At 43.9% G+C, this 24,722-nt stretch overlaps 1 protein-coding gene across 11 annotated transcripts in view; it reads right to left on the bottom strand.

Annotated features, from left to right (window-relative positions):
* The window catches only part of UNC80 (unc-80 homolog, NALCN channel complex subunit), a 176,971-nt gene extending 153,791 nt beyond the window's left edge, over positions 1 to 23,180 (bottom strand). For 8 of the 11 annotated variants that reach the window (XM_081014940.1, XM_081014945.1, XM_081014947.1 and 5 more), the window contains exons 1-7: positions 22,650 to 23,180; positions 19,627 to 19,675; positions 12,899 to 13,055; positions 11,751 to 12,055; positions 10,766 to 10,889; positions 9,698 to 9,771; positions 8,446 to 8,585 (exon numbers count right to left, since the gene is read on the bottom strand). In XM_081014940.1, the coding sequence (XP_080871066.1) occupies positions 8,446 to 8,585; positions 9,698 to 9,771; positions 10,766 to 10,889; positions 11,751 to 12,055; positions 12,899 to 13,055; positions 19,627 to 19,675; positions 22,650 to 22,741 (941 nt within the window). In that variant the 5' untranslated portion in view covers positions 22,742 to 23,180. The remainder of the gene's footprint in view (positions 1 to 8,445; positions 8,586 to 9,697; positions 9,772 to 10,765; positions 10,890 to 11,750; positions 12,056 to 12,898; positions 13,056 to 19,626; positions 19,676 to 22,649) is intronic. The other 3 variants (XM_081014949.1, XM_081014946.1, XM_081014941.1) reach the window with 1 other exon arrangement.
* Positions 23,181 to 24,722: the final 1,542 nt, after the last annotated feature.

The following is a 24,722-nucleotide window of genomic DNA, read 5'->3' as shown; positions in this document are numbered from 1 at the left end:
TCCTGGGCATCCTGAATGTCAAGATCAACTTAGCGTCGGCGAGACACCCGCAAACCAACGGCCAAGCGGAGAGGGTCAACGCCATCATGCAGCAGTACCTGCGATGTTACGCCAATCAAAAGCCTGCAACTTGGGTGGACTACTTGCCGATGGCCGAGTTTGCCTACAACAACACGAAGCACGCGTCAACGGGGGTGACACCGTTCTTCGCCAACAATGGGCGACATCCCAGAACCTTCCCGGCGTTGGAGACGACGACGCAGGGGGAGTCGCAGGGAGCTGAGCATTTAGCAGCAGAATTGCAGGAGGTCCACGAGGAGCTACGACGGCACTTGGAACTAGCTAAACACGCCTACAAAGTGCAGGCAGACAGGCACAGGAGGGCAGGAGAAGACATCCAGGTGGGGGACTGGGTATGGTTAGCAGCCCAGGCGGTGCCGGCCAAGTCGTTAGCTAAGAAGAAGCTAGGACACAAACAGCTAGGGCCATACCAAGTTGAGGGCAGGATCAATCCCGTAGCTTTTCGGTTGACCCTCCCAGAAGGTTCCCGAATGCACCCGGTCTTTCATAGGTCGGTGCTTACACCCTACAAGGCCCCACACAGATTTCAGGAGCCAGGGACGGCACCAGACCCACGTAGAGAATCACCAGGGGGGGGGAGTCACCGAGGACCCCGACACTCAACGAGGTCACGGAAATTCTGGACTCGAGATGGGGGGAGGAGGGAGTGGAATACCTCCTCGCCAGGGAAGGTACCCCGGCCAGCGCCAACAGTTGGGTGCCAGATTATGCTCTGGAGGAACCTCTTCTTAAAGACGAGTTCCATGCACTCTTCCCACACAGGCCCATGCCAGAGGAGTATTTTGACGACTGGCTTTTTACGCCCACACTTTCAGGCAGCACCTTCCGGGGGTTCTCCTCCGCAGAGGAGACCACACCGGAATCGAGCCCTCCAAGGGGATCGTGCTCGGGGGTGGACACGGACCGCTCTTATTGGTGGGACGATCAACCAGAAGTGGGGTGGCGAAGGGGGCCTTGGCAAGCAGCATCGCCTGAAGTAACAGGGGGAGGGAAGGGTTTGGATGTGTTGGGGGAGGACCCCGGTTTCGAGCACGCATACACTGAACTGGAAGCAGAGGAGATCGACGTCGACGAACTGTATCCAGCGTCTACCCCCGCTACAACGGAGCTCCCGGAACCTGCGCCCGAGCAGCGGGAGGGGGGAAGGGGGGGCTTCGAGGGGGGGATGGATGTCAGGGGTTCAGGGACAGAGGCACAGGGTAGGCAGGAGATGGAGAGCGATGGGGATGAATCCCAGGACAGCGAGGAAGAGGATGACAATGACTCTAGAGATTCCATGAGTCTTTCCAGCGAATCAGAGGATTCCCAGAAGGGGGCGCCGGTGGTCAAGGCCAGGGGAGCCCCAGGGGGGACTTGTCAGGAGCAGGGGGCCAGCGGGGGATCCCAAAGTGGCAGCTGGGCGTCAGGACCAGCCTCCCCGCCAGAGTGCAGCGAAGGGGGTGGAGGTTCCAGTGTATCAGGGGAGGCGGCTCCGGCAGTAGAGAAAGGAGGGAGGTCGGAGCAAGCCACCCTCCCGGAAGGGGAGGGGAGTAGTGAAGGGAGTAGCGTAGCTGTCAAAAGGAAAGTTAGAGGTTGGGGGCGCGCGCCAAGTTCAAATGTAGAGGCGCGCGGAAGTACAGGGAGCCCGGAGGAGGGGCCAGGTCCCAAAGCCCGCAGGAGGGGGCAAGAGCAGTCTGATTCCGCGTCGGAGGAATCCAGGAGGGGCGAAACCCCAGCGGGCAGAAAGACCCTGCGGAAAAGGAAAGAGAGAAAGAGGTGGAGCAGCGCAAGCCTCTTAAACTGGTGCAGGGCGGGGACAGATTCAGAAGGGACTTCAGCGGTCTAAGCCTAGCAGACGTAGGGCTGCGCGCCTCGGATCTGAAGCAAACAATGAACTGCAATAAACACTTTTGTATATAAGAAAAGAAAGGCGTTGGTCTTTTGTGAGCTGAGACTTGAGGCAGCCCTGACAATTATTATTATTATTATTATTATTATTATTATTATTATTATTATATATTTATACCCTGCTTACAGATTAAAATATGTACTACTATGAACTACCTGCATTTGCATCACTTCCAATCAACCCTAAGCACCCTCTCCTACGGAAATCTGACCAGGCACCCACATATTAACTGTGTGATTAATTAATAAGTCACACCAGTTAATTGATTAGTGCTTCTAGCCCAGCTTTTGTGAACCCTAGATGTTGCGCTTCCAGTGAATTTTCCACAAGTGCTGAGCCCTTTCAAGAGCACTCGCCTGCCTGTTCTAAAGAGGGTCCCCAAATTGCTGCCAGAGTCATCTCCCTTTTCCCCAGGGTCTATTGCAGCTGAGGTTGTACATCAATGCCAAAGACTGCTGGAGAATAATGCAACATGAGGTCTGCCACACCAGGGCCAGCCCTGACATTTTGGCACCTGAGTTGAACCACAAAATGGTGTCGCCCCACCCATCAGGGATTAAGGGGCGAGTGAACACCTACATCAGGAACAAGGGTGTGTGTGAAGAACTACTTTGGGGGCAGGGGTGGGCGGGGGCAGTGCAGCAGTGGCAGCAGTAGGCAATGCATTGCTTAGAGGCCAAATTTGCTGCCACTGTGGATCCTGACACCTGAGGTGGCTGCCTCACCTTGCCCCATAGTAGAAGTAGCTACACCTTCTGTTGGCTGGGACTGTTATGGAAGAGGATAAACTGCTGTCCTTTTTATGGAATGAAGATAAAAAATCAGGATTTAGTGAGGAAAAAATCTAAATATTAAACAGAAATTTTGGAAGCGAAAACAAAACTTCTATCGAAGATGTATAATGTTTTACTGGAATGGGATACCAAAGATGAGGAAATTAAGGAGATGATGGTAAAGTGGGCAATTGACCTGGGTTATAATATAGATTTTGATAAATGGACAAATTTATGGAATAAGGGAATGAAATTTACGGCATGTTCCACTTTAAGGGAGAACCTAGAAAAAATGATGTATAGGTGGTATATTACCCCAGTTAAATTAGTAAAAATGTATAAAATGGGAAATAAGGCTTGTTGGAAATGTAAAAGTAAAGATGGAGACCTATATATTCTTATTAGGGATAATAGGGGATGAAATAAAAAAGATTGATCATAAGTTATTTCAGTACGCAACGGTGGCAGCTAGGGTTCTAGTAGCGCAAAAAATGGAAGACATCAGAAATTCCAACTGTTATGGAATGGCAGGTAAAACTATTCGAATGTACGGAATTAGCGAAATGACACATAGGATTAGAAACCAAAAAGTATCAAAGCTTGTAGAAGAATGGAGCAAATTTGTTACATATATAGAAACTAACTGTAGAAGCTTAAGGACTACAGCAGGATTAACTTAACTCTTGTGATATATATATAAAGAATATGAAGAAACTGTAAAAGATAAGAAATAATAAGAAAACCGCAACTGGGAAGGAGGGAAGTCGAGGCGTGATCTAACGCAATGTAGATAAGATGATACTATATATAACTGTAAAGAATATTGTATTTAATTTTTTATTTATTATTTTGTACTTACGTTTTCTTTTTTGGGGGGGGGAAATGTTAATAATTTTTTTTTTTTTTTAAAAAGGATGGTAGTCATGTTGGCTCATAAGGAAAACTCCAAAATTGCATACCCTCCAACATTTCTCTGATGAAAATAGCGACGTCCCATTCCATAATGATAATTTCACTATTTATACCCCACACATCTTACTGGGTTGCTCCAGCCACTCTGGGCAGCTTCCAACATATATAAAAACATAATAAAACATTAAACATTAAGAAAACTTCCTTATGCAGGATTGGCTTCAGATGGCTCAGGGGTCGAATAACTCCATACCCTCCAACATTTCTTCAATGAAAGTAGGGACATCGTAAAGAAAAGTGGGGCATTCTGGAATCAAATCAGAAACTGAGACAGCTTCTCTAAATCAGGTATGTCCCCGGAAAATAGGGACACTTGGATAGTCTGAAATCAATATAAGGGTGATACTTTCATTAGGTCAACCAAAATGGTTTTTGTTTTTTCAAAAGGAATTCATATGTGTTTTGTTATGTTCCCCCTCCAGTGATTAATCCGCTGGTATACTGTGATCTATTTTTAGTTGCTCTTTAATCTTGTTTGTAAATTGTTTTTTAATGCTCTGTTATTTTATGGTTTTGTAAATTGCTTTGAGAATTTGTACCGATAAAGCTGCATTGGTAGAGAAACAATAAACACTGGTGTTGGCACAAATCCCAAAACCTAAGAGTGTTTAATCCTTGCTGAGAAACAGATTGTGCATCTTACACCTGATTATTCCCTATTAATGAGCACTAGGACAACATTAACATTAACAAACAGACTGAAAAATAATACAAAAAGTATATCTAATTTATTTGAGATTAAGAAAGTTAACAAACGGATAAGGTTGCTCTGCTGGTTAAGAATCGTTACCTTATATTAATTTTTGCTGGAGCAGAAGTGGCCTTGCTAAAATTCCCAGTCTACTTGTCATCAAAGACCCACCTCCCAGTTTTCTACATGTCACTCAGACTGTGGCTATGAACTCTGAGGGTGACTCGTTCTTTTGGACTGGGGACTACATTAGGGACAAATAGTAGACTGCATATAGTATATTCAGAAACAGAACGCCAAAGTTCAAAAAAAAAAAAAAAGCTCAGGATATCTACCAAAAAGCCAATCTATGTTCTCTTGAATAAACCTGCCTTTAAAAAAATCTAGACATTTTCATGTCTTCTGAATTTTAATTTCAACTCTGTGCTGACTCAACTCAGCTACCATGACCCCCAAAGGCTGTGGATGTAGCAATTTGGTTGAATTTGGTCTTCAAGGACAAAATAATTCCATGGATGCTGGGTTAGTAACTGGAGCAAACAACATTTATTTCTTCACTGCATGTTGCTAGGCAACAACTACCCCTCCCCCTGTATCCAGTTGACTTTGTAGTGATCAATGAGTTCAGCAAATGAGGAGAAATTAATGACGCAGAATAGAGAGCCTGCCTGCAGCTTCATTGCCATAGCGACCGCCCAGCTCAGTTTCAGACACTGACTGCCTCATTTTTGCTGTCTAAAAACCAGTTCCTTCCTCCTTTGGGCACTCTGAACTAGCCTAAAAATAATCAAGTAAAGAGAGCTGCCCAAAAACTGTAGCTCAGCAGGAAAAAGAATATTTGATATATTTTTAAGAGTGTGTGTGTTTGTGTCTCCCCCCCCCCCCTTCTGTGTATATATTTGGGGAAAGTCTTCATTTCCACTCTCTGTGAGCATGGCACTGCTAACTTTCCTACATCACAGAAGTTGCTTTTCAATGCTTTTTTCACAGAAAATAAGGTTCCAGTCAGCTGTGCCCTTTTAATATAGTTGGCAGCAGGTCAGGACCAGGTCAGTAAACATGAATGCCTTGTTTCAGGCACTATGCTTCAAACATTTTTCTGAAAAATTAAAATGCTTGCCAGAGATTCTTGCAAGAGAAAGTGTCTTTGAATGTCTAAACAACAATTTGTGTTTCGATCCGCTTGGTAATGGCTTCAGCTTAAAACATGGTATCCTACAAGAGACCAACAACCCAGGGTCAAAACTTAAACGGGCAAAGAAGGTTTCAATAATGTATTTGGATGGCATGCATATCTATGGTATGGTAAGGTCAAAGCACATAAAGCATTTAGAAACCACATTGTCAGGAAAGCGCTATTTAATGTTTGGTTAAGATATAAGGATTTGTTAGAAAACAAAACCCCAAGGTGGCTGTCACCAATGGAAGCGAAAGCCTTGAAAAAGGTCAATATGGAGGTCAAATGGCCGAAATATTGGGAAATTTTGGAACAAGACGGAGATAGACTGAAATTGCAGAGTTTTGAAAAACTAAAAGACAAAGTGCAAGACTGGCTTCATTATTATCAGATAATGGAGGCATTTAAATTGGACAGGAAAATTGGCTTCCAGGTGGAAAGATCCAAATTGGAAACAGAATTGTTAGAACCCAAAACTAAGAATTTGTCAAGAATGTACAACTTGCTGCTGAAATGGAATACTCAGGATGAAACGGTAAAATCGGCTATGATTAAATGGGCACAGGACGTTGGACATAATATTATGTTTGCTGACTGGGAACAGTTATGGACCACAGGTATGAAATTTACGGCATGTAATGCCTTAAGAGAGAATATTATGAAAATGATATACAGGTGGTACATAACCCCAGTCAAGCTTGCGAAAATCTATCATTTGCCCGATAACAAATGTTGGAAATGTAAAGAAACTGAAGGTACATTTTTTCACCTTTGGTGGACGTGCCCAAAGATTAAGGCTTTCTGGGAAATGATATATAATGAATTAAAAAAGGTGTCAGGGGTTCAGGGACAGAGGCACAGGGTAGGCAGGAGATGGAGAGCGATGGGGATGAATCCCAGGACAGCGAGGAAGAGGATGACAATGACTCAAGAGATTCCATGAGTCTTTCCAGCGAATCAGAGGATTCCCAGAAGGGGGCGCCGGTAGTCAAGGCCAGGGGAGCCCCAGGGGGGACGTGTCAGGAGCAGGGGGCCAGCGGGGATTCCCAAAGTGGCAGCTGGGCGTCAGGACCAGCCTCCCCGCCAGAGTGCAGCGAAGGGGGTGGAGGTTTCAGTGTATCAGGGGAAGCAGCTCTGGCAGCAGAGAAAGGAGGGAGGTCGGAGCAAGCCACCCTCCCGGAAGGGGAGGGGAGTAGTGAAGGGAGTAGTGTAGCTGTCAAAAGGAAGGTTAGAGGTTGGGCGCGCGCGCCAAGTTCAAATGTAGAGGCGCGCGGAAGTACAGGGAGCCCGGAGGAGGGGCCAGGTCCCAAAGCCCGCAGGAGGGGGCAAGAGCAGTCTGATTCCGCGTCAGAGGAATCCAGGAGGGGCGAAACCCCAGCGGGCAGAAAGACCCTGCGGAAAAGGAAAGAGAGAAAGAGGTGGAGCAGCGCAAGCCTCTTAAACTGGTGCAAGGGAGGGACGGATTCAGAGGGGACTTCAGCGGTCTAAGCCTAGCGGACGTAGGGCTGCGCGCCTCGGATGTGAAGCAAACAATGAACTGCAATAAACACTTTTGTATATAAGAAGAGACAGGCGTTGGTCTTTTGTGAGCTGAGACTTGAGGCAGCCCTGACAAAAGGTATTTAAGTATACCTTCCCTAAGAAACCAGAGGCCTTCCTCCTGGGCATAGTCGGCCAAATGGTGGTAAAAAAGGATAGAACTTTCTTTATGTATGCAACAACAGCAGCAAGAATACTCATCGCAAAGTATTGGAAGACACAAGAACTTCCCACGCTGGAGGAATGGCAGATGAAACTTATGGACTATATGGAATTGGCGGAAATGACTGGTAGAATCCGTGACCAGGGAGAAGAGTCGATGGAGGAAGATTGGAAGAAATTCAAAGACTATCTTCAGAAACACTGCAAAATTAAGGAATGTTAGAGTGATGTTGGACTGAAAACAAGTGGTTTCCAGCTGTACAGGTTAAAGTTAATGATAGACTAAGATTAAAGATTAAGATTAAAGATGTTTAAAGAAATGGAAATTTGATATTAAGAGGGAAAATTTTAACGTTATATGATACTAAGACCAAGGATTAGGTTTAAAGAAGTTGAAGTTATATATTTTAATATTTTATCAAACTAAAGATTGAGATTAAAAAAGTGGAAAAGAAACTGCTGGACAAATAATTTGGATTGGAATACAAAAGAGGGAGGTATGAGGAAGTCCAGAAAATAAGTAACTTAAAAATGGAAATGGAAAAGAGATACTGTTTTTAATTGTTATGTTTTTTGTTTTTTTATTGTTGAATTTTGTGTTGCTTTTTGTGTGTGTTGTTGTTATATGTATTGTGTGTGTTTTTTTCTCTTTCTTTGTTGTCTAAAACCTTAATAAAAATTATTAAAAAAAAAAAAAAAACTTAAACGGGCAAAGAAATAATGCCCCTTAGTGGCAACAATGTAACACCTCAGGAAGCTTTGAAGGGGACAAACTGAGAGGAAGGTGCCTGCCTCATTCGCAGCAATGCTGTGTGAGGAAGGAAAAGCAGTTCCCACAGCACTGCTAGGGCATACGGAAGGCACCAACGTCCCACAGTCTCCTCCAGAGCTGTATGTGAAGTGAAGTCCTGGAAGATAGCAAGGCCACCAATGAGGGCGGTGGGTGTTAAATTAGTGTTATATTCAACACACATTTTATAGTCCAAATACATTTCAAACAGAATCACACAACTGGAAGACTCCCATTTTAATATTTAGAACAGAAATAATCTTTCTCTGTCTTTTCTAACTGTGGGAAGAATCCTATGATCATAGAAGAAGGGGACAGGGATGCGGAGAAAAGAGAGACAAGGAGGAGCCCTTCTAGAAGATCAGCTTTTACCTAGGATAGGGGGGTCCTTTCTCCTGGGAGGCTTGGGATGACACACTTCCATCAATAGAATTTCCACGGTGGCAGCCTGAGAAAGCAGGCCTGGGGGGCACTGCATCTGGCTGGGGTGTTTCACACACTACCTGGAGCCCCTGTGGGTGCAAAAATATTTCACAGAGAGAAATGCAATCAAAATGTGCAGTTTGCTGTTCTGCCTAACATGTAATCCAAACTACTCTTGCTGTTAATCGGAGGAACTGAACATTCAGATGTCCTCCTTGAAAGCTTCACTGCAGGAATAATGGTTGAAGTCTGCATAACTAGGCTACACACTGAAACTGCAATCCTTTGCATATTTTCTTGAGGGTAAAACCCACTGAAAGAAACTGCACTTGCTTTGAATGAAGCACATATATAAAAGACTGCACTGTAAGGATCTACTCCCATGGTGTAGCAGTGAGCTTGCCTTGCATCCACCATGCAGGAATCTTGTTGCTGTTTTCTACTTCACTCTGCTACACTATTTGCAAAATGAGGAGCGTGGTGGTGCAACTCTAGACTGCAATTAAAGGGAAAGGAATTGCCTTTATAAGAAACACAGTCCATGTCAAGTGCACAGTTCAAACCTGTTCTTTGAAAGAACTGTGTTCGTGTAAAACTTGTTCTAGCTCTCTGATGTGTTATCTTTCTAGGTGCAGAGCAACAATTCTTAGAGTGGTTAAACTGTTGTCCTCAGGCTTTTGTGGGGGAAGCCATGGCTGTTTAAAGGGGAATGATACTGGGATGGTTGGCAGCTCTCCACACCTAGCATAGATCTGATCCAAGAAGGCTCCTATCTAGTTCATCATTCTGTTCTCACAGTGGCTGCTTATGAAACTTTCTTTCCCTGAAATCCTGAATAAAGGCCTGAACCTCTTACAGAGGGCAATCATTTAAAGCCAACCTTTGATGGCTGAGGTTAAGTGGATATGGATTAAGTGGATTTTAGCTTTTGTTATTTCAGGTTCTGCTAGGATTTAATTTGCATTATACAGCAAGCATTTGTTTAAAGTTATTACACTTCTCTTGAGTTCCCAAAGCGACTGTGGTTGGTATTTGCACATTAGCCTGCCTAGAGGAGCAAGTGGGAAGGACAACCCATTCGTTTCCAGGATCGCTTCCTTCCCTGCAGAAAAATGCTTTCCTCAGCCCAGTTCCTTAGCTCGCCCCACTGCCCCTCCCCTCCCTGTGATTCCAATAAAGATTGTACAGCCTCAGACATTACCTCTGTACGTCCAGCATCCACATTAGGAGATTCACATGTCAGAGTCTGGTTTTTCATTGGAGAACTCCTCTTTGCTGGCAAATGAAGAACTTGTTAGTAGGCAAGCTGTGTGACTCAAAGCACAGAAACACTGGAATTGGCTAAGAAGTGCATGGATTTTTAAATAAAACAAACAAAAACCTATTGAATCATGCAAATGCAGCCTCCCAGGCTTCTCTATCAATCCCTTCAGGCTCTCTCCAGGCTACAACCCTCACCAACCTTACTTCACACCCTCTTCTAGTGCTTTCACCTGGGTGGGAGGTGTCATTGAACTCTGATAATGCACAGGAGTCACCTGATTAACTCTGTCAGTGAAAGCCCTGTGGAAGGGCTTCAGTTTGTGCAATGGGGCATCTCCCCTATCCTTCTCCATGCACCTCTGAAATTAGCTGGGTGTGAACCCCCAGAACTGTATACGGGAGGGGGGAGTGTCGTTCCATTTGGCACTTTTGCAATAGTGCAGCAATGAATACCACCAAATGCCTCTTGATGGATGATAGAGAGGGTGTTTGAGTGTCTGTAGATAGTAGACTACTGAACAAAGATTACATTCACATGCACTACTGCCCCTACTTTGCCTCTGGCCGCTAGAGTTGCCATATTTCAGAAAGTGAAAATCCAGACACAAAAGTTTTTGGGGGGCCAAAGTTGACATGGCATGCCATACATCTGGATTTTCTGGGAAGTCTTGCCGATTTCTGCCCGGACACTGCTTTTGACCACAGTATTCCAGGAAATTCTGGACATATGGCCACCCACCACTGTCATGTGTCCCCTGGAATGTTTCCCATGAGACACTGTGACCCTTGGTCTGGAAAAGGTTCCCCAGCTCTGTGTTAGGGACTTGGAGCCCTGTTAGATACTACATCTACTATTAAGAGGTGGTTCTCTTCAAAAGAATTTGCTATCGGTTCTTTGGTGGAAGTTTGAGGAAGCCTCTGAAACTCTATAACAGACACTTACCAGCTACTTCTCTATGACTTTCAGTTTCTAAGTACTTTTGCATGCATTAACACAACCACAAACCTGTGATTATATTCCTGATGGGTTTAACCAGTGCAGTAAAGGCGGAAACTTCAGGTTGCCTGTGCTCCCACATCGGCTGCCAAATAACAAGGCCACTGGCCAGACGAAAAGTCAGATCAGATTCCTAAAAGGACACAAGAACATGGGGACACCTGTGGATCTGACGGAGAAGAGCATTGATATTTTTTATTTAAACCCAGAGATTCCTTGTTCCAAAATCTCATAGGTAGAGTCCTTCTGTCCTATAAACCACTCTCTTATTCCATTTTACACATGGTTTATCCACAAAAGTGTGTGGACAATCATGGGGGTGGTATGTTGTGCACGAGGTGTCTTGTGACTGGGTTTGGGGTGCAGGCAGTAGGAGCAGCCATTGGCTCTGTGTTGCTGTAGTTGGGGAAGAGTATCTGAAGTTCTTATTGCTGGTTCCAATTTCACTCTCCAAAAATGTAATGCAATTCTACCTGTGATGAAGGTGGTAGAAATTGTAAGAATCATTTCATGCACCGAATAAACATTTTATACAGCAAAAAGAAAGAAAGAAAGAAAGAAAGAAAGAAAGAAAGAAAGAAAGAAAGAAAGAAAGAAAGAAAGAAAAGGGGTTGCTTACAAGGACTCTGCCACACCCTCCATTTGATATCCTAAAAGAAAAGTTTCTGTGAGATACCATAGGAATGCCAGACATGAAAGATGGAATGGTTGCCCTTGTGGGTCCAGGCCTCCTCCAGAATCCTCCACAGCAGGATTTGGAGGGTTGTCTGACTTGAGCTTCCATGCTTCTGTCTGTATAAGTATGAGTGAACCTGAGGGAAATAAAGCAGGGACAAGGGGAACTCTGGGAGTGGTGATGGAATCAGAGTGTCCCACAACACTGGAGGTCTAGGAAGGAAACACAGTAGCCACTTCTGGACATTGTAAGTAATTTAATACTTTCTAGGCACGGGACAAGCAGAAGTGCTGATGAGCCTTTACTTTAAGCACTTACTTTGATCCTATGAACTAGCGGAGCAAACAAGAATACAAAGAGCTCCACTGTGGCCATTGAATTCTGAAAGAACTTCCTCCTGTTGTTCTCCTCCTCTTCATTGGTGCTGTCACGCCTTGGATGCCCTGGAGATCCCTGGTTTTCAATCTGGTGGATGAAAGCGCTGCTGCTCCCTCTCCAGCTCGATGCCCTGTCTCCTCCTCCTCCAAAGCGGTCATTGCTGCAGTCTTGAGGAGCTTCTAGCAACATCCAGTGCAGAGTATGAAGCAGCTTCGTTTCTGCAACACCAAGTTTATCCTGATGTCCTAGATGAGAAAATACAGCAAGACGTTCTGGGTCTTCCTATGCACTGTTGTTGGATTTTGTCTTTTGTTGATATATTAGTTTTGCTATGGCTTATGGCCAAGCAACATTTATTTTACTACTACGCTACTAAAACTACTACTGTGATATAATTAATTGAAAGTTTAAATGTTCTCCTCCAGACCAAGGCCATGGGCTGTTACAATGTTCAGTCTTTATCTAGACGTTCTCTCTAGCTTCCCCTCCCCCCATAATTTGATGGGTGTGTGTGTGTGTGTGTGTGTGTGTGTGTGTGTGTAAATAGGCTGGAAATAGGCTTTTGAATAGCAGGTAAAGGCAGAGTGACACGTTCTTTTTCTTCCACCCCTGATTCTTCACTCACAGTCATCCACCCAGAAGCAGCAAAGGGACCTAGGCATGTAATGTAAGGTTACCAGATTTTTTTCAATGAATCCGGAGACACTTTTCAACTTCAGTAGGAATGATAGGATTTTGTCAGGGGACTGATTTGTAAATTCGGGGAATGTCCCTGGGAAACGGGAACGTCTGGTAACCTTAATGTAATGCCCAGATTGCCCTAAGACAATTTGTTTACCTAGTGGTGCCAGAGAAAGAAAACAGGACTTCTGGGCCCTTCTCAGGATAGATCTCCCAAACCCACATAGCTGAGAAATGAACAGGGTGTACCAGGAGTCATTCTGCTCAATCACAACCAACTGAAATCAAAAGGGGTAGGTAAATGCATCCCTTAGCCACAGCTTATCCTGCTTTGAGAACCATCAGTTTAAACTAGACAGAACATAATTAGGTTTTTAGCATAATAGCATCCTAACATGCGCACTAACCTAACTTGTTCCGATTGGAAAGCAGTGTCGCCGTGCAGTGAAGAACATGTGGTAAGGCAGCTTGGACCAGTTCCCAGCGAGAAATGCTCTGGATGGCTTCAGAAAGGGCCGGTGAAAGACCGTGCAACTTATTCTCAACCAAAACTCTTTCAAAGGACTAAAATGAAGGAGGAAAAAGAAAAAAAAAACAATCCTATTACATGTTCTTGAAAGACTGAACATTTCTGCTTTGTATGAAAATAGTACCATACGTAAATTTAATGAGGACAGTTCCATTCTTCACACAGGAAGTCTGACTGGCCCACGTTTCAATGGTGGACAGTGGGCACATTATCTCTGGAAACCATGTGCACATGCATGGAAACCCTATTCAGCCCATTGCTCCTAGATTTAAGTACAGAGGGCTGACACACGTCTGTCAATATGTCAGGAACTTCTGGGCCCTTGTTGGACTCCCATGAGCAGCCAGGTCATGGCTAATGGTCAGAGCTGATGAAAGTTGTAAGGGGTTGTACTTTTATTTGTTTTGTTTGTTTCATGCATTTTGTATTTTCATGCTGTAAATCACCCTATGATTCTTGGGTGAAGGGTGGTATATCAATTTAAGTAACATCAACAGCAGCAGCAGCAGCAGCAGTGTTTGCTTCAGGAAACCCATCAAAACATTTGCATTTGCTTGGCACTGTCCTAAGATGTTTTTGTGAAAGGATAAAAGCCCAACCATTCAAAGTGCTGTTTTTGACCTAAAAACTTCACAGGGCAGTTCACAACATAAAAATGCAAAATGAGAATAGAAAAAACCTAAAAAGACAAAAACTAACCAATAACCCCCTTCCCTCAATGATTTAGAAGAACCACTTATACCCTTCTTCAAGGCCTGTCTATAAGGCCAGTTTTGTTGGCTGCCACAAGAAACAGGCTTTTCTGTGGAGGTCCAAGATTATGTAACCGTGGAGGGCCCCCCCCCAACTGCAAATTTTAAAGCGGGTGTTTTAAACCTATTTTTTGGGGGGGACTAGCTTTTTCCTAATCTATGCCTTTGTTTAATGAGTGAGAGCTGTTTTAGAATGTGTAGCATTTTAAAGTGCTGAATCTGTTCTGCCTGCTGTTTTATTTATTTTTAACCAGGCTATGTTTTTAAATTATTATGTACTGCCGCCATTTAAATTGCCTAGTTTCGTTTTCAATGGTATTGTGTTCATTGATATGTAAAGCTGTCTCTGTGTGGGCAACTTCACAAAAGGCAGCTTATAAATAAGTTTATAAGTAAACAAATCAGACTTTGATTGAAAATCGGCCTGTCAGTGCTGAAATTTTGATTGCTAGCAAGTGTAAATAACCCCCCCCAAAAAACCTTCAGTTAAAGAACAGCTACCAGGAAGCCACTGTGGGGTAGCATAAATGGATAAATTAACATAAATCAATGGTCTCCACAGAGGCGCCAACTCCTAGGGGCTGAGGGGGCTTTGCCCCCCAATAAAATATTTGAGGGGGCTATCCTCCCCAAGTTGATGGGCATTGCCATTCAAATTGTGTGCGCACACCATGTCACGTGATCAATTATGTGGGGCAGGGCTTACCTGCCCCCCCAATCTTTTATTCAAGTTGGCACCCCTGAGTCTCCCCTTGTTTCCTTTTGGAACAAATTTATAAGGTGTAATAGAAAAGAACATTTTGAGCTTACCCACACTTTTGTTCAGCAATTTCTTTTAACACTCCATGACCGAACATTTCTCTTTTTTTTGTCCCAGACCTTTCCCCATAAAAACCTGCTCTTGAAAGCTGATTTGGAGCAAACATCAGTTTTCATTTTCCATGGTTTGTCGCTTGCTCTGATTGAGCCTTAAAGAGCAGGTTTTTGCAGGAAAAGCTCTAGGGTAAAAATAAACAGGGTGCTCGGACTTAGAGCTTTAAATCATGGATTGTGACTGGAAAGAGTGGGGGAAAGTAAGTGTGGACAAGTCCTTTGCTTGCTTTTTAAACACAGGATAGCGTGTTTGAACAAGGCTTTTCATTCATGCAAGACTCTCATATAATAATCAGCAGGGAATAGTAGCAATACTTGGTTAAGAAATTTTCAGGACATTTTAAAACTGCAGTGTCGCCATGGATAGCTCAGTTGGTTGGAGCATGTTGTTGATGATGCCAATGTTGCAGGACATAAAGGACAGCTGCCTATTCCTGCATTACAGGGGGTTGGACTAGATGATCCTCTATCATTCTATGAAAGACTTATTTTATGTATGTCCTTTCAAACCATCTGTACCACTTTTTTAGGTAACAATGAAGTGCCCTGATTCTAGATCAGGCATCTCCAAACTTGGCCCTCCAGGTGTTTTGGGACTACAACTTCCATCATTCCTAGCTAACAGGACAGTGGTCAGGAAACTGTAGTCCTTAATGTAAAAAAAGGGCCAGGTTCCATCCTGCTCTGGAGGGGAGTAATTGTTGGAACTGAGATCAGTGGGGAAGTTGGAAGGGGCTTAGGGAGCAGTGGCAGAGGCTGGTGTCTGAAAGGAAGTTGGAGATCCAGCTCAGGAGCTGATATCACTGGAGCAAAGAGTCGAGGGAGGAAATATGAGAGCAAGACAGCCTTCAAGAAAGCTGCTGTAAGTAACAGCATTGTTCATTATGAACTTGAGGTGGTAGCTATTGCTGGACCAAGTTAAAGACCATAGGTGCAATCCTGAGAGAATCCTGAAAAACTCCAGATTGCAGGAGGTATGGGTCACTAAGGCGATTACTGTGTTATGGTTCCTCCTGAGTCCTCTGATTCAGACTAGGAGTGCGAGGCACCTGAGGATGAGAACTCAGAGTGTGAAGAGAAGGGGATCAGACTATGCTGTAGAGACCACTTGATGAAGCTCCCCACCCCACCCCACCCTGCACCTAGATAAGCCTGGAACCGGCAAGGCGAGAAACACAAGGACTGATCCTTCCCAGCTTGCTAGGACAGAGCAGGAGAGTTCAGAGGAAGACACAGGCTCAGGGATTGATGGCACATCAAGAGATGAGAAGAGACTTTTCCCACCCCCAGGAGGTATACCTGTCTTCAGATAAGGAATAAACTTGTTAGAACATGTTCACAGCTCCCATGCAAACTCCTGAACCTTGGCTTGTGATCTTGGACCAGATTTGTTGATGCTACTCCTTTGCCTTGTAAGAGCACCTGGACTTTCCTAGTTTGTACCATTAGACTGTTATAATAAAAGTTTACTTTTTTAAAACTTACAAGTAAATGTTTATGGGGGTCTGGACAGACTGCTTGTGAAGTCCTCTGGGTATAGTGCATTAACTGGCAAGGGAGCACTATAGGGTAATTGCCAAGGGTTTGATTTGGGGTGAAAAAGCAACCTTACATAGGCAGCTTCTTAAAGAGACAGTAACCCTATTGTGTATGTGGGTGCTATTTAATCATACAGTAACTAAGTGAAACCACAAGCTTTATAAGTAATCCTTTAAATAAACTTCATAGTATTAATATTGCAATTAAGCGTCAATAAAGTTGTAATGTATTGTTTTAAACAGAATACTGTGGTTGGTTTTGTCCCACATTCATCCATAGCTACTGAAAGTTTAACTATTATAGGAAAACAGGAAGATATTGAGTTATATGGTGGCCGATGAGACAAAGAGGGGGGGGGGGAATCTCTATATTTTTGGGTTGGGTTGGAAAGTACAACATTAAAAGCGACCTCCAAATACAGCACAATACATCAACAAATTCAGCAAATACAAAAGGGATGTGTCTAAAAATAGTGCACCATCACACACTTCAATGGCTTCAACTTGGCAACTCAGATTCTAAAAATACACAGGACACTATTGAATTTTATAAGACTGTTACAATCTTAAACGGTAAAAGAAAAGGACTTTGTCTCCTTGACATTTAGGAAATTACAGTGTCAATAGAACAAAAGACTGGAGAGCAGGGCAGAAAGCACTGACAGAGCCAGGAAGAACATTTCCACATGATGATACAAAGCAAAGAGCTCCAATATCTAGCTTGGGAAGCATGTTTTGGATCTAGTTACCGTATATACTCGAGTATAAGCCGACTTTTTCAGCACATTTTTTATGCTGAAAAAGCCCCCCTCGGCTTATACTTGAGTGAGGCGGCAGTGGCGGGATGAGCGGCCCGAAAGGAGCCCTTTCTCGCCCCTGGTCCTGCCGCCGCCACCCGCCTCTCGCAAGGGCAGGCACAGGAAGCCGCAGATGGGAGAGGCGCTGTGCTGTGCCTCTCCCAACTGCGGCTCCTATGCCTGCTCTTGTGAGCGGCAGAGGCGCCGGCGGAGGGACGAGTGGCCCAAAAGGAGCCCTTTTGGGCTGCTTGTTCTTCCTCCATCGCTGCCGCCACCACCAGGTTTGTGATGTGGTGAACGGGTTTATACTCGAGTCAATAAGTTCCCCAGGGTTTTGTGCTAAAATTAGGTGCCTTGGCTTATATTCGGGTCTGCTTATACTCGAGTATATACTATATGTTCTGATTGATTAAATGAAAAGGCTACAGCAAGGCTTGTTAATAGAGGGCTTGCTTCTGAAATACACTGGTAAGTCAGAAGCACGAGAGAAGAGGTCCAACACTCAATGCCCTTGGAGGTGATGTAGTAGCCCGGAAGCTAGAGCAGAATGGAAATGTAGTAACTGGTTGCCTCTCCCCAGCAATCCTCTGCATTGATGGGAAGCCTCCTCCCAGGTCTCTTACTCTGCTCCATACTCCAGTGCAGGGGAAGCATGTAGTGCCCTCCAAATATTGATGAACTACCATACCCATCATCCCTGACCATTGGCCATTCTGACTGGGGCTGATTGTGAGTGCTGGTCCATCAATGTCTCTAGGACACAACATTGACTATCTGTGCTCTAGAAGCACTTTGACACATTTTGTGGAAAGTTAAAAATGTAGGTCCAAGTGGTCTGTGCCAGAGTCCTCATGCTACCCTCACCTTCCCACTCCATCTCCTACATACTGTGTAGTATCAAAGCGATATTAGCATAATGGAGGACTGCATGAATAATACTGCCACTGCTCCCTCTTCTCATCCATGTACTTGGAGTAGGGTAATGGACTGTGACTGTAAAAAGCAAGCTAGCAAATGAGCTCCCTAAAAGGAATTTATGATCGTATTTCAGTGGCATTATGAACGCAGGGAGACCATATTTAGTTAAGCTAATAGCTTACTAATAAGAACATAATGGGAGCAAATTATGAAAGCAAATCACAAGAGTTGTTCTCCTGATAACTAGGACCCTCTCTCCAACATTTGGAATACAGTATAATGTGTTTGGGAAGATTATGTCCTCCAGCTGGTGACTGAAAGCAGGAGTGATGTTTTGGAGCCAGTCTGCAACTTGAATGGACAGGAAGAGAGAAAAATTCAGAGAGTGAGAGTCCGGGTTGTTTGAAAGTGAAGCACCTTGAGTTGCAATGGTTCTCCCTAGAACTCTGAAACATGATCAGCAGATTAACTGCCTCCTGTAGGAGTGTCTGTCTGTTTTTGTTTTTATATGTGGAGAAATGTGAAGACCAAAGGATAATTTCATTTTAATTCACACATCAGTCCAGGGTGTGTGAATCAGGTCAGTTTGCTCAAAAATGCAGACCGAAACAAAATCCTCTACAAGGGAAGCTAACTGGGATGCTTTGTCCTGACATGCTTGGGGAGGAGTGTTTGATATGGAAGAGTGCATTGAAACATTAATTCCCACAACCCCACATTTCAGCTGTGTGAAACAGTATAGCATAGCAACAGTTGTGAATTTTCTGCTTGTACCTGTCAGAATTCAAGAACTTTGAGAAAGTGAGGAAAATAGTGTTTTCTTCACATGATATATAAAGCATGAGTAGTAAATGATTTATTTGCTCTGCAGGAGTGATTCAGTAAATCAAGGTCATATGCTAGAAGCCTGAAAAGAAATGGGTCATATTTCTTTGAAGTAGCATTTGTAGCTGTGCCAACTGAACAGAAGAGCATAGGGAGTCAAAACTCATGCATTAAGCTAGAGGGCATCATTCATAGTATGTCTGATGAGGTCCAGCAAACACAACAAGGCATAACCATCTGCATCAGTGATATGTGATTGACATGAGGTGCTGATATCCTATATTAGCAAAAGCAGAACCAAAAGGCTTCAAGAACAACTGAGTTCATTAAATCATAAAATTGTAGAGTTGGGAAGGACCTCAAGAGTCGTCCAGTGCAACCCACTGAACTGCAGGAATCTCAACCATAGCATCCCTGACAGATGGCCATCCAGCCTCTGCTTTAAAACCTCCACTGAAGGAGAGTCCACCACATTCCTAGGGGGCTGTGCCACTGCCAAACTGCTTTTACTGCCAGAAAGTTCTTCCTGATGTTATAAAACCTGTGTACCAGCCTTACTGGCAGGGATTCTGCAATGGATATGAGCACACACCCTCTGCAATCTTCATGCTCAGAATCTCATCTGTCAGAATTATATTGATTTTGCCAGTACATAATAATGGAAACTTTTTTTGTATAAAACAGCTAACAGTGTAAATCATGATAATAAATTTATATATAGTAATATTGGTTTGTACTTAGCTACTTTTGCCATGGTAAGGCAAGTGCTACATTTGGGCCATTGAGCTTAACAAAAGTCTGCCAGTTTCCTTTACTAAAATTAAGGAAATGCATGCAAATCCGTATATATATATATATATATATATATATATATATATATATATATAATTGAAAGTCACATACCACACATGAAGCTTCATATTGTTTTCCCAGTTTGGGCCTCAAAAATGCACTGAGGGGAGAAAAAAGAAGCTTGTCAAAGGAATGGTCATAGGTACATAACACAATTAAACATGCTGAATTACAATGAAGGTTACAATGGCATAATTACTTACGACACTGTGGCTATATAAATAAATCACACGCCAAGGTCCCAAGGAAACTGCATGTTACAAAGCTGACAAATAGCCCCATGTGGCTGCATCTGAGAGATTTCTGCAGGGGCTACAGTAAGTACTAGAGACAGAGGGATTTCCCTTTCCCAACAGTACATGGTACATGTCAGGGTGGGGTGGGCTGACGCTAAAGAAAAGCAAGGGAGACCCATTCAATCAGAGGCTTCAATTCTGGGAGTCTCAGGGTAAATATGTGCAGTGTAGGTGAGTGGACAGCAGTGGTAACCCACTCATAACAGTCATCCAGCAGGCCTGGGAAATGTTTATGACAGCCTTCCCCAAGCTGCCATCTTCTTTAAGTTTTTGGACTACAACTCCCATCAGCCCCAGCCAGCATATGGAGGGCACCAGTCTGCGGAAGGCTGGTTTAGGATGCTGTGGCAATGCAGGTGCAAGGAAAGGTGACTAGTACTGGGATCTAATGTGAGGTGGAAGCCATTGTAAACTCTCCTCTACATGCCTAAGGCATGGCCTGCTCTGTAGGATCAGTCCAATAATAAAGAAGTCAATGTTGTTTTCATACGAGAAGAAGATAATGCAACACTTGAACAAACTTAACTGAAAAATGTCAAATGAGTTATAGTGTGAGATGATACCAAAAATGTCCCCTTTCCAAACTCACACAATACAGCCCCTTGCCTCATTTAATGCCTGAGGCCCAGGTAGCTGAAGCACCAACTTCTTGAACATGAAGACATTGGTTAATTTCATTTTCTGAAGTCTTGCCTCCTTTCTCAGCGGTGGTGAGGGGTTTTTCCTGGGGGCAGTTTTGGGGGGGGGGACGGAAGATGCCCCTGTCTGTATAACACTCTCTCTAGGGATGTTCCCCAGTCTCCTTCACTATATTTTTTTTAAGCACTAGATGCAAACAATTCCATTTATGAAGGCCTTTGATGGACTATAATTATATACACCAGATGGCTCGGTATCTCAACTCCCAGCTCCACTAAAGGTGTGGAGGAAGAGATACTTTGAATATATCTATTGCAAAGTGATGCTTTTTGTTTTGTTTGTCTGAGCTTATAAAGGCAAATGAAATGATAAACAATAATTTTCTGAAGTTAACAAATATTCTATACTATATTCATAAATATACTAAGCATTATCCAGTCAAAGTGAAACACCTTTCAATCTCATTGATTTTAATGGATTATTTAACGATGTGTTCAGAATCAGATTTATCTGACTGGAAGCAATGGGATGTATAAGTGATACCAGTTGTAGTTATATATTTATATATTTACATCTGATGTTGCATGGCTTTAATTTCATTGTACTTTAAAAAATATAATTTCGTTTGTGTGTAAATCATAGTAAACTGACATTTTCCATTCTTTATCTCAGAAAGTCTTCAGGATTCTATTTCAATATAAGGTTATGCTGTGAAGTAGTGAACAACAAAATTGTGCAAAGTGACTTAAACATGCTATAAATTGAATTAATTCATTATAATATTTATAGCCCTCCCTTCACTGCAAGCAATCTCATGATGAGTCACGTTCAAATAAATACAATGAGTTGTATCCAATGTTAGTTATACTAAGAGTAAGCCCACCAAAGTTATTAAATCTAAGTCTAATCATTAATACTTATTAATTTCATAGGGTCTCTTTTGAGTAGAAGTGCTATTGGTTTTACAACCCAATACAAACAGATACAATAAAATCAGACTATAAAACAATAAAACTACCTCAACCTGAATAACTTAATTTGCTTCATCTAACAATGCCAGGTAGCTCAGCATGTCAACACCCAGCTCCACTAAAGGCCTGGAGGAAGAAATGGGTTTACATCTGGCAGCAGAAGCTAAATAATGCTGTACTTCAGAGGGAATAGCATTCCACCCCCAGGGTACAAGCACCAAAAAGGCTCCTCACTGAGCTAAAGCACCACAGGTGTCACTTGGTGATGGAATGACAAGAAGAGCCTTGCTGGTAGGTCTTAAATCTTGAGCAGGAAAATGCTGAGAGGCATTCTTTCATAGAACTGGGTCCTAAGTCATTCAGGACTTTGTACATAAACACTAAAACCTCAGTTGGGCTCAGAAGCATGTAGGCAGCCAGTGAAAACCTCTTCAGAATTGTTCTCTGGTTCCAAGCAGCTGCACGGGTCAACACACTGACCATCGCCTTTGCAACAACTGCAGCTTCTGAACAGTCTTTAAGGGCAGCCCCCTCCCCCCAGTGCATTACAGTCATCTAACCTGGAGGTTGCTACAGCAGGGTATACTGTAGCCAGGCATATTTCTATACAGGAACAGCCATAGCTGGTGGACTAGCCTATTCCACAAGCCCAGCATTCACCACACTCTGAAGCAAAAGCTTGTTGCTGTGCCATGGTGGCAGTGGGAGAGCATCACCGCTCAAAGGCAGATGCATTCTGACGTTTGATAGCTTGCTTCAGGGGTTTCTTCTCCTGGACTGTGCTGCTCACAGGGACGACCGATGTAACCGGTTCTACAGACCAGTGTGGCTCACCGAGGGGACTGGCAGAGCTGCTGTGAAGCCTTTGGGTCTGACTGCAGCTGGAGGACGGCATCAGGTGCCAGGGAGGGGGAGAAAACGTGGAAGCACCTTAATTCTAAAAAACAAGCTCGAAGTACCCCTTATAGCACGCAGCACTCTCATCAGAAAAGGAAAAAGCCTCAGCCCTCTTGATTTGACGGCGAGCCCTTGGAAACAAGCGCCATACAGCCAGGCGCACACACGGCTCCCTTTTGCTGTTGCAGGAGGAGTAGGCACTTGCTTGGGGGTCGCCAGCCTTTCCATCCCCAGCGAGGCTTCGCAGGTAGCGCCCCCTACTCTCTCTTACCTGGTTTGCCTCCATAGGAAGGTCTGGATGGGCAGCGGGACCCCTCGGCCGCTCTCCTGGTCATGGCCTTCCGAGCTCTTCCTCTTCACCATGGTGCCGGCTCGCCTGCCCGCAACAGCTGCTGCTAGCCCATCGCTCGGCTCCGCCGGCAGCCTGCCCCTGCCTCCGGCTCTGCTGGTTGCAAAATGGCTGCAGAAGCGGCAGAAGCAGCCAAGCAGCGGGGGGAGGAAAATCAGCGCCGCTCGCGGGGAGGCGGTGGCAGCCAAGGACAAGAGGATGCCCGCAGCGCGCCGGCGTCCTTCTCCCTTTCAGCACCTCCCCCCGTGGACAGCGACCGGCGCGGAGCGACGTGAGCCCGAGATGCCAAGGGGACCAGGCGAAACTGCCAGGCGCCGACCCCGCCGATGCCAGCCTCCCAGGGCCACGGGGCACACAGCAGACCCCCAGTCTGGGCGCCCCCTCGCCTACTTATAGCCACAAACTGTTAAGTTCATCCCGCAAAGAGACCCAACACGTCATGACCCAAAGCTCCCCCCCCCCGCTTTATTTCCAATGAGTAATAGTTCCCAGCCCTTGCTAGATTGTCGCAAGGTAATCGTCCACCTGCCAATCCGACCATATTTTTTTTCGAAAGAGGGGAAATAAATCAGATGCAGAAAGCTAGAACTGTGAAGCAATCGGAGGTGCTTGCTTCCAAAGGAAGACTTCGCTACCTTCAGGGTCGCAGTCACTTTTTTATTTACTTTATTTATTTTATTTTTTTAGAATGGGTCTAGGAAAGAGGGTGTTCATGAAGGGTGAGGGCACTCTCCTGTTTCAGATCCTTCAAACACAGAATTGGATTTGCCCTAACTTAGGTCCCATTGATTCCAACTTTCTCTAGCTCAAGATGTTTCTAATGAGTTCAATGGGCAATCACCTCATTTCGGTGTTTGGATCACATTACAGGGCTGTTTAAGGAATTTCCCATCCAACTAAAAAGCACAGTTGAATAATAATAATAATAATAATAATAATAATAATAATAATAATAATAATAAAATTATTTTTACACTGCCCTCCCCAGCAGAAGCCAGGCTCAGAGCGCCTAACATCATACAGATAACACAGTATACATGAATTATTTGTTATATGGAATGAATATTATTACTCTATAACATCTGAATCAAGAGCAGCTGCACATGTCCTAAACTGGTGCCTGAATGCAATCATAGGCTGGATTAGAGCTAATAAATTGTTGAGTCCTGACAAGGAGGTTTTATAAGATGGAGTGCTGACAAGAAGCAGTGGACAGTTCCCAGGTCTGGCAATTGGGTTGTACAGCTGCTCTGGATGGGATTGCACTCTCCTTGAAAGAGCAGGTGTGGAGTTTGGAGGTCCTCCTAGATCTATCACTGCCATTATAACCAATCAATTAATCACCTTCCACCTATGCCCCCAATATATAAAATATATATTTAAAAGTTACAATACAGTGTGCAAACATAACAAACACACAAACATAATGCAAGTTTAAAACAATACAAAATGGACATCTATATGGCAGGGACCTATTGAGCAAGTTGGAAAAGTTTTGTCAGAACAAAAATGTATTCAGCTGTTTCTGGAAAGCACAAAGAAGGCAGCCTGGAATGGTCAAAAATTGCCTTGCTTTTGTGAAATCACTTCTTAAATTTCTGGGTATGCATCCCAGGAGATGTCTTTTGTCTTTTTGTTTGAAGATCAAACTTTTCCCAATGTATGTCTGTGGAAACAACCCAAAATGACCAGAGCTGTAGCACTCAGCAACATTAATGAGCCTGTGTCAGAAATGGTTAGACACAGTATACAAATATTTTTAATTGGTTAGCAAAAGCAAAATAAAACAAGAGGCATTTCATTCAAATTGATTTCCGATTCTACCAGAAAACACATATCTCTATGTGGTTGGTCTATGGGTAGCTTTTAGGTGAGTACTAAATGGTGGGAATAAGCACCACGGGACACACATTATCTTCACACTCATGAAATACATTGCTCGTATCAAGGGTGACAACTTTTAGTTAATTTAAATTTTATTTCCACATGAAGGCA

The sequence above is a fragment of the Podarcis pityusensis genome (assembly GCF_964106645.2).
Source record: "Podarcis pityusensis genome assembly, chromosome: 1".
Lineage (NCBI taxonomy): Eukaryota > Metazoa > Chordata > Lepidosauria > Squamata > Lacertidae > Podarcis > Podarcis pityusensis.
The sequence above is the reverse complement of the archived record's forward strand: the minus strand, read 5'-3'. Positions and strand labels throughout refer to the sequence as shown.